The 14034-nt window shown below is 46.7% G+C and overlaps 1 protein-coding gene and 1 pseudogene across 3 annotated transcripts in view; one reads left to right on the plus strand and one right to left on the minus strand.

Annotated features, from left to right (window-relative positions):
* NBN (nibrin) overlaps nucleotides 1–14034 on the minus strand; it is a 325485-nt gene that overhangs the window by 113662 nt on the left and 197789 nt on the right. For all 3 annotated transcript variants that reach the window (XM_086965975.1, XM_086965973.1, XM_086965974.1), the window contains exon 8: nucleotides 7968–8065. In XM_086965975.1, the coding sequence (XP_086822101.1) occupies nucleotides 7968–8065 (98 nt within the window). The remainder of the gene's footprint in view (nucleotides 1–7967; nucleotides 8066–14034) is intronic.
* LOC147724413 (uncharacterized) lies at nucleotides 2514–4798 on the plus strand (annotated as a pseudogene).

Genomic DNA, 14034 nt, shown 5'->3' on the forward strand with positions numbered 1-14034 from the left:
TAAAGGAATTCTATGTCAGGAGCGGAGGCTTCTGATTAGGCTGTCACTTTCTCCTTTATTTTTCTCCAGCAGCCATTAAAAAGGTATCAACAATCTCAACCAAACTACATTTCCTATGAGCATCAGGGAAAATGGAAACAGAAAATGTCTCTGCAACTGTCCAATCCCAGTCCAGGGCTTCCCAATATCCTTCCCTGCAGGCACTCTATCCTCCTCTTTCTTCGCTGCTCCAGCAGAATACAGATGAGTGTTTTCCTTTTCTGACTTACTATTTACTGTTTTGGTGATTTATATGCTGAAGCACTTAATATCGTGCTGGTTATCGCACTGCGGTTTCTTCCCCCGTTGGGGGGGGGGGGGGGGGTTGACGAAGTGCATGTGTGCGGGAGCCGTGGGAGCCGCTGGAGCGTTTTCCGCTCCTTTCGCGGTGTGTTTCTTTAGGCTCTGTGCGCGGGCGGCCACCCGCCGCTAGGGGACCGCGCTTGCCTCGCTGCCGCTCTGAGGAGCTTACCCCCCGACGGGCGCGAGTCGTCGCGTTCCCCTTTCTACTCGCGTCGGGAGAGGCGGCTCAACGGACTTGCGCACCGCGGGGGAAGACTGGTGTGGTTTCGGGATTGAGCAGCGCTAAGGCTATTTCGGTGAACAGAGCCCCTGCCTGGAGCCTGAACACCCGCGAGGCGGGTAGGAAATTGATTGTGTGTTCGGGACCAGCCCGGGCAGGCTTTTCAAGTGGTGCCTCATAGCGGAGGTTGTTGGTCCCACCTTATACTTAATTACTCCGGTTCAGTGGGAAGAAATAAAGATCGTTTTAGGGTTCTGCCCTACCTTTAACCCCTGTTTACATTGGCTTCTTGGCGTGACACAGGAGCGCAATGGAGTATGATAAGTACTATGAGGAGGAAGAGGAGCAGCAGGTCATGTACCTGCCAGTGGATGACCACTCCTGTCAGGTTATGGACTCTTGCACCCTTAGAGAAGAAGATTGACCAGCTACAGGCACAATGCCAGCACCCCGGGCAAGGGGCAAACCTTTCGGTGCAGGCGGACCCCGTTCCTCAGAGCCAACCATTGGCGGAGACCACAGATCCCAAGAGGAGGCGCCCGGCGGACGCGGGGGTCGATTCTGACGCGTTTTTGAGACTAAAGAAAGCCTTTCTGGATGCGAAGACAGCGGATACCCCTTCCACCTCAAAGGAGGCACCGACTGGCGCTTTGGGGGGAAGGCCTGGACGACGCGACCACCGTCGACCCGGATGAGTCGCCCCAAACCTCGGATGGTGATGAGGACCCAGACAATTCGTGGCTTCCCGTCCAACCCACTCAGGAGTCCAGCTCTGATCCCAGTTCTGACATGCTTAATCCTGACGAGTTGCTTCACCGCGCTCGTCGCACTGGGTTCCCGCTCCAAAGGTGGCGGCCTATATAGCAGCTAGGCTTCACAAACCTTTGGACCAGGAGGTACGTAGTTGCCTTCGGGCAGAGTGCCCGCGTCCTACCTTGGAGGGTAAGGTGACGGTAACCCCTGAGATCGATCCCAAAATGTCTACCTTCCTAACTAAGTTTGTGAAGGACCCCAAGAAGGGCATCGACCGTTCTTGGAGGGCCTGCCAAGACAAACTCTTGGACACTGCCGGGTCGTTAGGAAAAATTTAAGATATGGCCGAGGACGCCAAGGTCTCGGGATCCTTGATCTCCCCGGAGATCCTTTCCGGTTGGGCGCAGAGAGCTATAATTTTCCTAGGAAATGCAAACGTGGCCATTTCAACGGAGAGGAGAAGATCTATTTTAATCAAAATTGACCCGAAGTTGGGAGAATTGCCACATCCGAGGCAGGTCCGATGGCGGAGGGTAACCTCTTCGGGGACCCGTTCGTAAAGGAGCTGGGCAAATTCGTGAATACCTTCAACTCTTTGGACAAGGCCCAGACGTCCGTCAAACGAATCTTCACGCCACGTGTTTTTGGCGCAGCCAGTCGTGGAAGGGGCCGCTCGTCTGGCAGACCCTACAACAGAGGCTCCTACAAACAAGGTGACTCTCACCGAGGTCAATACCAGGACCCTGACAAGTTCGGGAATTTCTACCACACCAGAGGCTACCCCCGCCGCCGTGGTGGAAGAGGCAGAGGAGACGGCGGCTACAATAATCACAAAGGTGAGACTCCAGAATGTATCAGGCCTAAAAGTGGGGGGCAGACTCCAGTTTTTTCTTCAGGCATGGTCTTCACTCACCTCCGACGCCTGGGTCTTACAGACCGTTGGTGGGTTCCAAATAGAATACTCAGGTCTCCCCAGGCAGCCCTTTCGTCCTAGACCTATCAGCTTCACGCAAGACCAAAGCGCTCTGATAGACAGAGAGGTAGCGGATCTCCTGCGGAAGGGGGCCAATGTGCAGACGTGTCTGCACCCGCGAGGTTTCCTCAGCAATATTTTCATTGTAGAGAAGCAGGACGGGGCTATCGCCCTGTGATAAATCTCAAGGAATTCAATGGCTAGCTAGTTTACGGCCATTTCAAGATGGAGGGCATTCACCTCCTGCGGGATCTGCTTCAGGAGGGGGACTGGATGGTCCGGTTGGACCTGAAGGGTGCCTACCTCACGATCCCCATCTTTGCTCCCCACAGACGTTTCCTTCAGTTTCAGTGGGGTCAAAAGATCTACGAGTTAGTCTCCCTTCCTTTCGGACTGTCGTCCGCGCCGTGGTGTTTTACCAAGGTGCTGAAACCGGTGGTGGAGCGCTTGCGTACGGAGGGCATCCGTCTTATAATTTATCTGGACGACATGCTCCTCCTGAATCAATGCCCACAGACATTGCTGATCCACCTTCAGAGGGCGGTCAACCTCCTAGAATCCTTGGGGTTCATAGTCAACCAAACCAAGTCGGACCTACTCCCATCCAGGAGAATGCAGTTCCTAGGTTTTCTGATAGATTCAGTGGAGGCCACCTTGTCCCTGCCTTCTCGGAAACTTTCCAGGATCTGGCACGAGTTGAGACGCACCCTGGTACGTCCAACGATCCTGTTGCGACACCTAGCCAGGGTCGTGGGTCTCCTATCGTCATCCATTCAGGCGATATTCCCGGGACCCCTTCATTACTGGGCCCTTCAACGCCTCAAAACGTTTCATCTCCGCAAAGGTCTCACCTACTCCCAAGTCGTTCCCCATATGGAAGAGGCCAGGACCGAGCTTCGATGGTGGATCAAACATATGGATGCCTGGAACGGTTGGGCGATCTTCGGTTCCAAACCAGACTTGGTGATAGAATCGGACGCCAGCGGCCTGGGCTGGGGAGCGCGTTGCGGCGTTGTTTCTACAGGAGTGTGGTCATCCGCAGAACGAGATCTTTACATCAACTGTCTGGAGTTGATGGCGGGGTAGTTTGTGGTGAAGTGTTGGACGAAAGACAGAGTTCAGTGCTGTGTCCTTCTGAAGATGGACAACGTGGCGGCGGTGCGCTACATCAACCACCTGGGAGGAACCAGGTACAGGGCCTTATCCGATCTTGCTCGGACTCTTTGGGAGTATTGCCTATCCAACGAAATATCCCTGGCGGCGGAGCACCTTCCAGGCTCAGCCAATCAGGTGGCGGCCTGTTGGTCTCGTCATTGGAGGGACGCCAATCTATGGCAACTTCGCCCGGATGTGTTCTAGGCGATTCAGGACAAATGGGGTCCGTTCACAGTGGACCTCTTTGCTTCCCGTCTGGACGCCCAGCTGGAGTGTTATTTCAGTTGGCGACCAGATCCGGAAGCAGCGGCGATAGATGCGTTTCTGCAGGATTGGAGCATGGAGAGGGGCTACGTGTTCCCTCCTTTTGCGATGATCATGAGAGTGTCAACCCAGGTGTGGAGACACCGAGCGGATTTGGTGGTGATCACCCCGATCTGGAGGTCGCAAGCCTGGTTTCCGGTTCTGATGGAACTTTCCTGGGATTTTCCAATCCCTCTACCCCGCGTTCCAGATCTCCTCAAGAATCCTCAAGGGGATCCTCACCACCTGCCGACAACAGGCAACCTGTGTCTGATGGCCTGGCGGGTTACAGGCAACGCTGGCAAGTCCCGGGACTTTCGGAGGACGCTGCCACGCTGTTGGCCAAATCCTGGGCAGACAGTACCAACAAGAGGTACCGATCAGCATGGTCTCGGTGGAGTAGTTGGTGTCTGCGATTGCAGATTGATCCAGTGGGGGCAGACATTGTCCACGTCCTTAATTTTTTAGCCTCCCTAGCAAAGGACGGCTTAGCGTACAGATCCATCAATACCTTTAGGTCGGCCATATCGGCAGGGCATGTCCCGTTAGAGAACCACCCGATAGGGGTGCACCCTCTGGTCTGCAAACTACTGCGGGGGATTAGGTTATCAGTTCCCCCAGAACCCCGCTATTCAGTGTTATGGGATGTAAATAAGGTCCTTAACTTATTTCGAGAGTGGCCGTCCAATAACTACCTGTCGAGGAAGCAGATTTCAGCGAAGCTGGCAATGTTGCTTTGTCTGATCTCCTGTCGCAGAGTCTCAGATATGAGAGCCTTGGACCTTACAGATCGTATCTTGACCCCGGATGGGGTTACCTTCCATATTTCTAGGCGTACCAAGGAGGATTCCCGGTCTATCTCGTATCCTGCATTCCCGGATGTCCCGAAGCTATGTGTGGTTAGGGCACTGAAGGCCTATGAAGTGGCGACGATTGATATACGCCCACAGGGTGTCAAACAACTGTTTATTGCTCTTACTAAACCACACGGGCGGTTTCATCCCCATCTATTGCGCGATGGGTGCGATGGGTTATGCAGGAAGCTGGCATAGATATTTCTCGGTTTGGAGCCCATTCTGTGAGGGGAGAAATGGCGTCCAAGGCATATTCCCTGGGAGCTCGCCTGGAAGACATTCTGAAAGCTGCAGACTGGTCTTCAGACTCCACCTTCAAGAGATTTTACTTTAAGCCAGTAGCGTCTCTGGCTTCACTGGTGGTGAATAAGCTTTGAACTAGCCTAATCAGAAGCCTCCGCTCCCGACATAGAATGTAAAATGACCTAGCTAACGTACAGGAAAGTTTCAATTCTATTAAGGAGGTGGAGGCGAGGATTAGCCCACCCTGTCTTCATTCGAACCCGCCCAGAATTACTACGTTGGGACAGTAAGTAAAATCTTTATGATGCAAGTTCCTATTGTGGTGTTGCGGGTTATGATATTCTACGTTTCACTGTTCTGTTCAAGGATGTTGTAATGCTCATACGTGGAATTATCTTGCTAACTAATGAGATTGGGCGTTCATTTCCTGGTGCCTTACGTAGTCTGTTTGTTCCATAGGTTCCTGACACGGGCAAGCAGGAGCAACGGAGGAAAAATCTGTGGCAGTGTCGCAGGAAGAAAGAGGAGGATAGAGTGCCAGCAGGGAAGGATATTGGGAAGCCCTGGACTGGGATTGGACAGTTGCAGAGACATTTTCTGTTTCCATTTTCCCTGATGCTCATGGGAAATGTAGTTTTGTTGAGATTGTTGATACCTTTTTAATGGCTGCTGGAGAAAAATAAAGGAGAAAGTGACAGCCTAATCCTCGCCTCCGCCTCCTTAATAGAATTGAAACTTTCCTGTACGTTAGCTAGGAAATTTTTCATTCTGACAAAAGATTTTGTGTATGACATGAATATGCAATGATTTATGTTTTTAATACGTGAAAAGTATGTGGAAAATCTTTTTTATTCAGGCAACATGTTTTCTTAAATGTGATTTGATGTTTTTTAACTGAACTTAAATAAATAGTATTCTTTTTTAACTATAAGGTGATAGTGAGTGAATTTATATTTGGTTTAGAAATTGTAACTGCATTCACAAAATTTGAATTTTTATTATTGTTCAATAAGGCTTTACTATGAAAATAAGCACAAGAGGGAAATAATTTTTGTGTGTTGATATTACAACACTGTCCTTTTTGGAATAGAAAGGTTACCCCCCTTTTTGTTTCAAATTTGCAACACAATAAAGCATTTCAGCCACAGTTGGCGTTTGGCAAGTGGTGTGTGCTCATAATCGCCTACTCTAAACTTCTGTTCAAAGTTAATGAGAAAAAGTAACAAATGGACAATTAAGATTTTGAATATTAGATCCGGCATGATGGAATGGCACAGAAGGAAGTTCCCTCAAAGAGTAATATTTATATCACATGACCCAAATATTACATTAGTTAAACATGCATTAGTTGATTTTTGCTACCTACCTGTAAATTCAGATTACCATGCAAACTCATTGGGTGTATAAGTAATCATACCATGGAGATAGGGTACATTTAAATAAATGTATTCCTTATGGTTGAAACTGTAATGTCATCCATACCATAGACTTGCATAATAAGTAACTTCAGTCATAATTATCCATCACCAGCAGTGGGTGAATGTTTCCTTATAAAACTCATAATTCAAGTTATATGACCAGCATCACCAAAGAAAATAAAATAACTGTCAAATTTGACAAGCTAATTTGTATCACAGAAAGAGTATACGGCCTAGTGGGCACATGATAATACAAGAATGAATCCATGACTGCATCACACATATACTCATGCATTACGCTGCATAAAGGCCCTACCAGTGTGGACATCTGCAAAGTTTCATATGAATACAAAATGCCAAATTCTGTCTGTTGTCCAAAATGTTTTATCAGCTTAAAATCAAGATAGATTTAAAGCATATTAATATAGCACTTTAAGGCTAGCCCCCAGAGAATCACAAAAGCTATTTAGTTTCTTCACCTTTACTTAGCCTTGTGGAGATTTAGTTTCTAAATCAATAATGTATCAAGACTCCATTCGCCTCAACATCAATTTCCTTTCTCTTCCTTTATCATGCTGTACAATGCTATCAATATCATAATACTTCATAATTTCTAGTTAATTTATATGTACTTCATTGTAGTGTCTGGTGGCAGGGTAATGTTTGTCATGGTGTTTTATGGTGCATATATTTTCCAATATACATTTCATGGAGAAGTGGAGAAGTGTGGCTCACTGGTTAGAAGAGGCAGTCCCTGATGCAGAGGTCAGACCCGGGACCAGGGTTCAATCCCCAACGCAGCAGGGCCTTGAGCTCAAAATGTCCATGGACTCGATAATTCTTGCCTCGGTGCCTACTCGAATCGTGGGTTCACACTCTGCAACTCTGAGCAATAGCTTGCTTAATCTCCACTACGGCCCCACCGCGATGGGATGCCTGGTCTTCACCTTGGGGATGCCCAGTAGGAGTACTCTCGCAGGGAAAGGCCAGGACGGGTTTCCAAAGCAAGCGCCTTGAGACCTTATGGTGAAAGGCGCTACATAAGAACGTATGATTTATGATTTACGATTTAACTGGGTATATTGTACTTTCTACACACTTTCTATAGCAGGGACATATGGGTCTATACACCCCTACTTTAGAAATTCATGTAATACATGTCTTTCTACTTATCTTTTTCTGACGGACTGGGATCTCAAATTGACTCTTGCTACTGCTGAATCTGTAAGCTTTGCACTTCCCACACACGTGTTTGCCCAGAAGTTTGAGCTCCACTTTTCTTTTCAAAGGAACCTTTCACTAATTAATCTTTGATGGAAGAACTCTTCTAGGTACTGCCAAGAAGCGTTCTCGCCTTGAACAGAAACTGCAGTCCCATACCTCAGCCATACCACCTACCTAATGCCAGAACTCAGGAAAACAAATTAGTAGCCCTCAGCAAACAAGTACATCATTGAATTTCTAAAGGGAACCGTAACTCCACCCTCCCTCTTTTCAGTGTCTGGGTTCACATCCTTCAGTCAGACAAATGTAATCAATACACTTCCACTGTCAGGGGAAGCTGCATCTACCCTCTATCTTGTGCCATGCTAAACCAGGAGAAATCCATAAAAGATCCCATTGGTGCCAGTACTAAGACTCCCACCACAGAGTCATACTACAGTTCTAATACAGGTGCATAGGTACAAGTAGTAATATCGCCTTACCTTCAGTTGGATGGCTTGCAGCATTACAATATGTCTCTGTAGACATGAAAATCACAGCCAGTCCGATCTCCGCTTCAGGGATAGCTCTAAGGCCCTTTCTATGGAAGACAAAATACATGTAACGATTTTGCAAACGGTTTTGGAGGAGTACATTTGAAATAAACTAGTTTTGATAACACAGTTTCTTCCAATTGTATGAAGTTACAGAGAAGTTCCGAAGTATGTTTATAATGTACAGTTGCAAACAAATTCACAAACACAGTAGATGTTCAGTTATGAAAATGTATCATGAGATTTTGACACATCAGTGCATCTAATTAAAGAAATGCAAACTTCCTCATCACCCCATCATATAACAGATATTAATGAGTTAGCCAGTAGAACTGCAAAAACATTATTACAGAAAGCCACAATAATAACAGAGATGGGTGTAGAATAAACTTAAACACACCGCTACCCGCAAAAAGTATACTACTTGACTAAAACACAATTACCATCTCATTATGACTACTGCACATAATGCAAAATTAGACCCAAACTATCTTTGCACCTGGATTCAAACATTATACCATCTCAGGTATTGGGTAAATTGAGCAGAGGCCTGGGTTTTTGCACAAGCTTTCCTTCAGGTCCAGCCTGAAAGAATTAGCATTAGAAATGGAATTGGCAGAATTTGGCGACTCCGCTGTACTTCTACAACGCAGAGTTCAGGCCAAATTCTCCCAATCGCCACATGGTGGAATGTTTTCCTGCGAGGCTCTAGAATGCAAGCGAGATTTGTAGTCCCCTAACACAATTTTCTAACATGAGTGGTCACGCTCAGAGGGTTGATTCTTGAGTAGACTTGCTGATGCTCTAGTAGATTTTTTACAAAAGCAGCATTAAAATAACTTGAATGGCCGCAGGCTCTTGCGCACTGCATGGTGCAGTTCGTGCTGATTTTTCAGCGATGCTCGTGCTAAGCTGCAACGCGACATGCATATTTTCACCCATTGCACAAATCTCAGTGGAATCTTTAAGAGTTTTTATGGAACTCTGCGGAATTCCGTGGGGTGAAACTACATAAGTTCCACTTGCCCCTAATTAGCATGTGAAGTGCATTCTTTTTTTCCATCTTTGCCAAAAAATGAACAAATAAATAGTATCACCGCAGCACAGTAATTATACTGCTGAAGGAACCATTAGTATACAAATCGTTCTGTTGTTGATTAATATGGTTGACACATGCTTGCCATCTAGTGCTGGGTATGGAATAATAAAACGTGTTTTTCTCAGAGTATTTAAATTTGTTTTCAGGTATGACTTCAGCAACTAGTTCCCACATCCTTCTGAAGTGCTCAGTGCACAGAGACAAGGCCTCTTTCTTAGGTTACATGTTTGTTCCTCAGTAATAGGCCTGTGCCCCTGTGCTACAAATCATTCCCTAAAAGTTATATTTTTCTTACTCTATGTCTTGGAGGTGGAGATGGCAGTGATGGTGGCGGAAGGGAGCGAGCGGGAAGGGAAATGTGAATCTGCAACAGAGAAGGCTTTCAACGTGTAGTTACAGGTATGTAATGTTTTCTGTTTGCTTCATGCTTCTACTGCGCACAATGCACCAGGACAAAGACTACACTTCAGATTGTTTTTATCCAATGGATGAGTTATATTAGTAGTGTGTAGTGAAGGAACACAGCAAAAGTGTCCTGTGCATTGTGAAGCAATACATACAACAAACATCTTGAATCATTAATCACTTTTGGGAGGGAGAGAGGGCATAGTCTGAGCTACCAACAGCAGTTACTGGGAAAGTAAAATGTTCTGTTCGTAGCATATATGGCTGTAGATGTACATGCGTTGCATAGACCGTGAAGTGGTGGCTAGTGAGTGAATGATGTAGATGCTTGGGACAAAGTTCTGAGAAGTATTTGGTTAACACAAGAATCTTGCCGAACCTGTATAAACAATAGTGTATGGTGAACGTTTGAGGTGTGAACGATGTGGAAGCTCTACAGATGTCTGCAATGTGAATTTCACCTATGAAAGCCACAGAAGTCACCCTTTTGAGAGTGGAATGTGTTTTAAGCAGTACATGTAATGACTGCTGAGATTAGCATAATACACCTAACAATACATCTCAAACCCTCTTTAGAAATAAGGTTTCCTTAGTAAGGTTTTTGAAAAAAACCTCCGTCAATATAGTAAAGTAATGCCCTCTTCTAGAAATCATGTGTATGTAAGGCTCCCTTTGGCACAGCTTCTGGGAAGAAGATGGACAACTTTACTATTTGATTTACATGGAAAGAGGAAACCACCTTGAGAAGAAAAATGTGGTTTGCACTCAAATATTCTCTCTCTGTGATTCTGAATAAAATGTTCTATTGTTAATGCTTGCAGTGCACTTGCCATCCTCAGAAATAAGATAGCAACATTCTAAGACATGGCCTGCATAGTATAAGAGAATCAAATGGAGGACACATCAATTTTATTAGGACTATATTCAGATTCAAGGCTGGCACTAGAGATGCTTAAGCAATCACCCTTTTAAGGCCGCCCATCAATGTCTTGACCACAGGTTTAAAAAGAGATGAATGTTTTATATCTATCATGCAAGCTGCATCCGCAGCTAAATATAAACAAACAGATGTGCATGCTTTCAAATTTAATAGACAGTGGTATAGTTATAGGTTGTACAGAGCCTTTAGGAACAATCGCACATATATCAGTTCAGGATTGTATTGAATACATTGCTGTAAGGCAAGGAGAACCACCAACCCCCCCCCAAAGTTGTGGCCAAAGCCAACATAGAAATTCACAAAATCCTCAGCACATGTCTCCAGATTAATATTAAATACCAATGCAAGTATACACAAATTATAAACACAGTTTCAGAAATCTTCTCTTTCTTTCATTCTTTTCTTTCTGATCAGCCAACACCTGTTTCGTCGCACAAACTAGGAATTCGCCCCGTGACTTTCTCAAGGCTTCAATGTCATTGGTAGCAATCTTCCATGTGGTGATAATTCAATCCCACAGGCTTTTGCCTGCTTACCTCCACTTTGTGCTGTATCCTTTTTGTTGGCCTTATGACGGCAAACCAGTGCTAGAGTGCATGTGCTTCTCCCTTAAACATGGTGGCATTGGTGTATAACGGTTTGGCAATTTTAGATTACCTGTATAGTGGTACACTATATACTCGGTGCTTGTAATCTACATGCTACCAGTGGACCTGCAGCACTGATTGTCCCACCCAAACAAGCAGCCTTTCAATCCTGTCTCAGGCCTGTCACTGCAGAGCCTGTGTGTGCAGTTTACTGAAACTTCAACTTGGCATGTAACACCACTGCCAAGCCTTAAACTCCCCTTTAATTACCCACAGATCACCCCTAAGGTAGCCCATAGATAGTCCTAAGGGCAGGGTGCTGTGTAGCTAAAAGGTAGGACATGTTTTTTTACATTTTATATGACCTGGTAGTGACAAACAGCTACATTTGTTTTCACTGTTGTGAGACCTACTCCTCTCATAGGCTAGCACTGGGAATTCCTAAAAACACTTTTAAGCTGTATTTCCGGCTACGAAATGTATAGCTAAATCATGTTTAATATCTCTGGAATGGTAATATTAAATCCTCTTAGGTGGTAAAGTTGGATTTAACATTGCAATTAAATGCCACTTTTAGAAAGTGGACATTTCTCTGCTCTTAACGTAGCACTGCTTGCCTACAGCCGGTCTACAAAACACGTTCGGAGTGGGTCACAGCTATACTTTTTGCTTTCCCTCTAGACAGCCACAAATATGGAAGGGTGGGTGTTACAGAGGTCTAATCTGCATTTTGATAACCTTCCTGGGCAGGAAGGGTGAGAGGAAGCTGACACATCTGAATAGGTTCTGTCCTTTCATCACACAAATTACTGATTACCCCCCACAGATAGCCTGGCAGACAAGGCTGGCATGAAAGGGCAACTGTGTAATTCAATTAGCTGTTTTGAAGTCACCTCCCACTTCAAAGGCACATTTGGGTATAAGTATTGGGCCTCTGACCCTATCAAGACAGCACACCACTGAATCTCTGAGAAACTCTTTCAGGAGTAAGGACTGCTGTGCAAAAGGATTGCCACTTTGCTTGACTGACTGTTCCAAGGAACTGCTTAACTGCTGGGCTGAGCTGCCCCTGCTGATCTCTGCCCTGCCAAGGACAAGGACTGGACTCATCTCACTAGAACCCTGAGTGACTCCAAGGGCTTGCCTCCTGTTTTCTGAAGTCTCAGGGTGATAAAAGACTTGCAGCAATTATGCTGGTGCTGCTGGACTCTGCCATCTGTGAGTCCTACCCTTGCCAGAGTGCCCCCTCTAGTCTTGGGCCTCAGACGTTGGTTCTGCAGCTGTTCCTAGTCAGCAAGTTTGGACTGACCTGAGAGGCAGAGGTTCAGATTCAGGGGCAGCCCCAAGATCTCATCACAAACATGGGTGTATGTCTTGGCATAAGCCAGCAAGGCACAAGAGGGCTGCGTGAGGCGCAGCGGGATTGCTGATTATTCAGGGCTGTACAACTTGATGTTGAAGGAGCACAAGCTTAATACTTGTTTTTCAGAGCTGTGCCAACACCTAGTTGATAGCAAGTTAACAGACCCCAGCAAACTTGCTGCGAAGGTGAAAACCTGGGTGAGCACCAGAGTTTCAAGAAGGCATCTGGTGGGGACTCCCAAAAAGGTGGTCAGAGTTTCCACCAGAAGAAGGAGGGGGGAGATAAAAAGACAGTTCTCTAAAGAACCCCAAAACAGTTCACAGGGAAGAGACTAATTCTCATTCCCAATCTGGCCAAAAGAAGAACAAGCATTTACAATGCAATGGTCTCGGCATTATTAAAGGTAGAGCTATTGGCATTGCTCATGACATTTTTTTTCATATATATTTTTTTAAACGTAAATAAATAGTATTGTCATTTGCAATGGCAATAGGTGAACATTAGAGAGTATTCGTGGACACAGAGCCACCCACACACAGAGAGCCACACACACTCACATAGAGCCCCACACAAACCATGGCATTTTGGATTAGAGTCCGGGTTCACACTCCCGAGCCTCACGGCCACCTCCTGTCTCATAACCTGACAATACCGCTGTGTCCCTTCTATACACCGAGACCCCAACACTTTACTCCTGCTCCCCTGCCTGTGTCACGTACAGGACACAGGCATCTCCCTCCAGCGCGTGCATGGACAAGTTACTCACAACCCATTCCACAGCGCTCATTAGCTGATCTTACTGTTGTGTGCCCCTATACACCGAGACCCCATCACCTTACTCCTGTACCACTGCCTGTGACGTACAACAACGAGACAGCTCTCTGAAGCACATGCATGGACACAGGGAGTCGACTCGCAGCTTGTTATTGAAAAGAACATTTGCAACCATTAATGACAAATGCAGTGTGTTTTTCAGTCACTTTATTTGCGTACCTTTCAGTGAAACATTTTGGGTCATTTCTGCCTCCCACGAGGAAAGGACTTAAATAAAAAATCACACTCGAAAGGAGGCGGGGCAGTTTGGGGCCGGGGGAGGTGAATTCATCAGAGAGGCGCTATATGGGCCAGGGGAAGTACAGGCAAGTGTGTGCACTGTTTGGTGGTCCTTCACCCGATGCGGGGGGGCAGGTACCCGTTTCCGAGACATGACCTCACCCCGCAATGACACTGCCCAGATACGACGAGGAGGCCACGTGTGTGCCTGCTGCTGTGCCACATCCAGACCAGCGGGCATGGCCGTCTGCGCCTACCAGTGAGAGCCTGCTCCTGAATCACTACAGACCCTGCGTCATACTACAGACCCACAGGCCTGCCTGCCCTCTGCGTCTACCCGTGTGTACCTGCTGGTGAACAACACCAGACCCTCGGGCCTGCCGCCTGTGCATGCAGCTGCGCCACACCACAAACATACAGACCTGCTCTCTGTGCTTACCAGTGTGTGCCTGCGTCATACTACAGACCCACAGGCCTGCCCTCTGTGCTACCCCTGTGTGTCAGCTCCTGCGTCATACTACAGACCCTGGGGTCGTGCTGGCTGCTGTGCCACATTGCAGACCCTCAAG

This window comes from Lissotriton vulgaris, chromosome 4_1 (genome assembly GCF_964263255.1).
Source record: "Lissotriton vulgaris chromosome 4_1, aLisVul1.2, whole genome shotgun sequence".
Classification (NCBI taxonomy): domain Eukaryota; kingdom Metazoa; phylum Chordata; class Amphibia; order Caudata; family Salamandridae; genus Lissotriton; species Lissotriton vulgaris.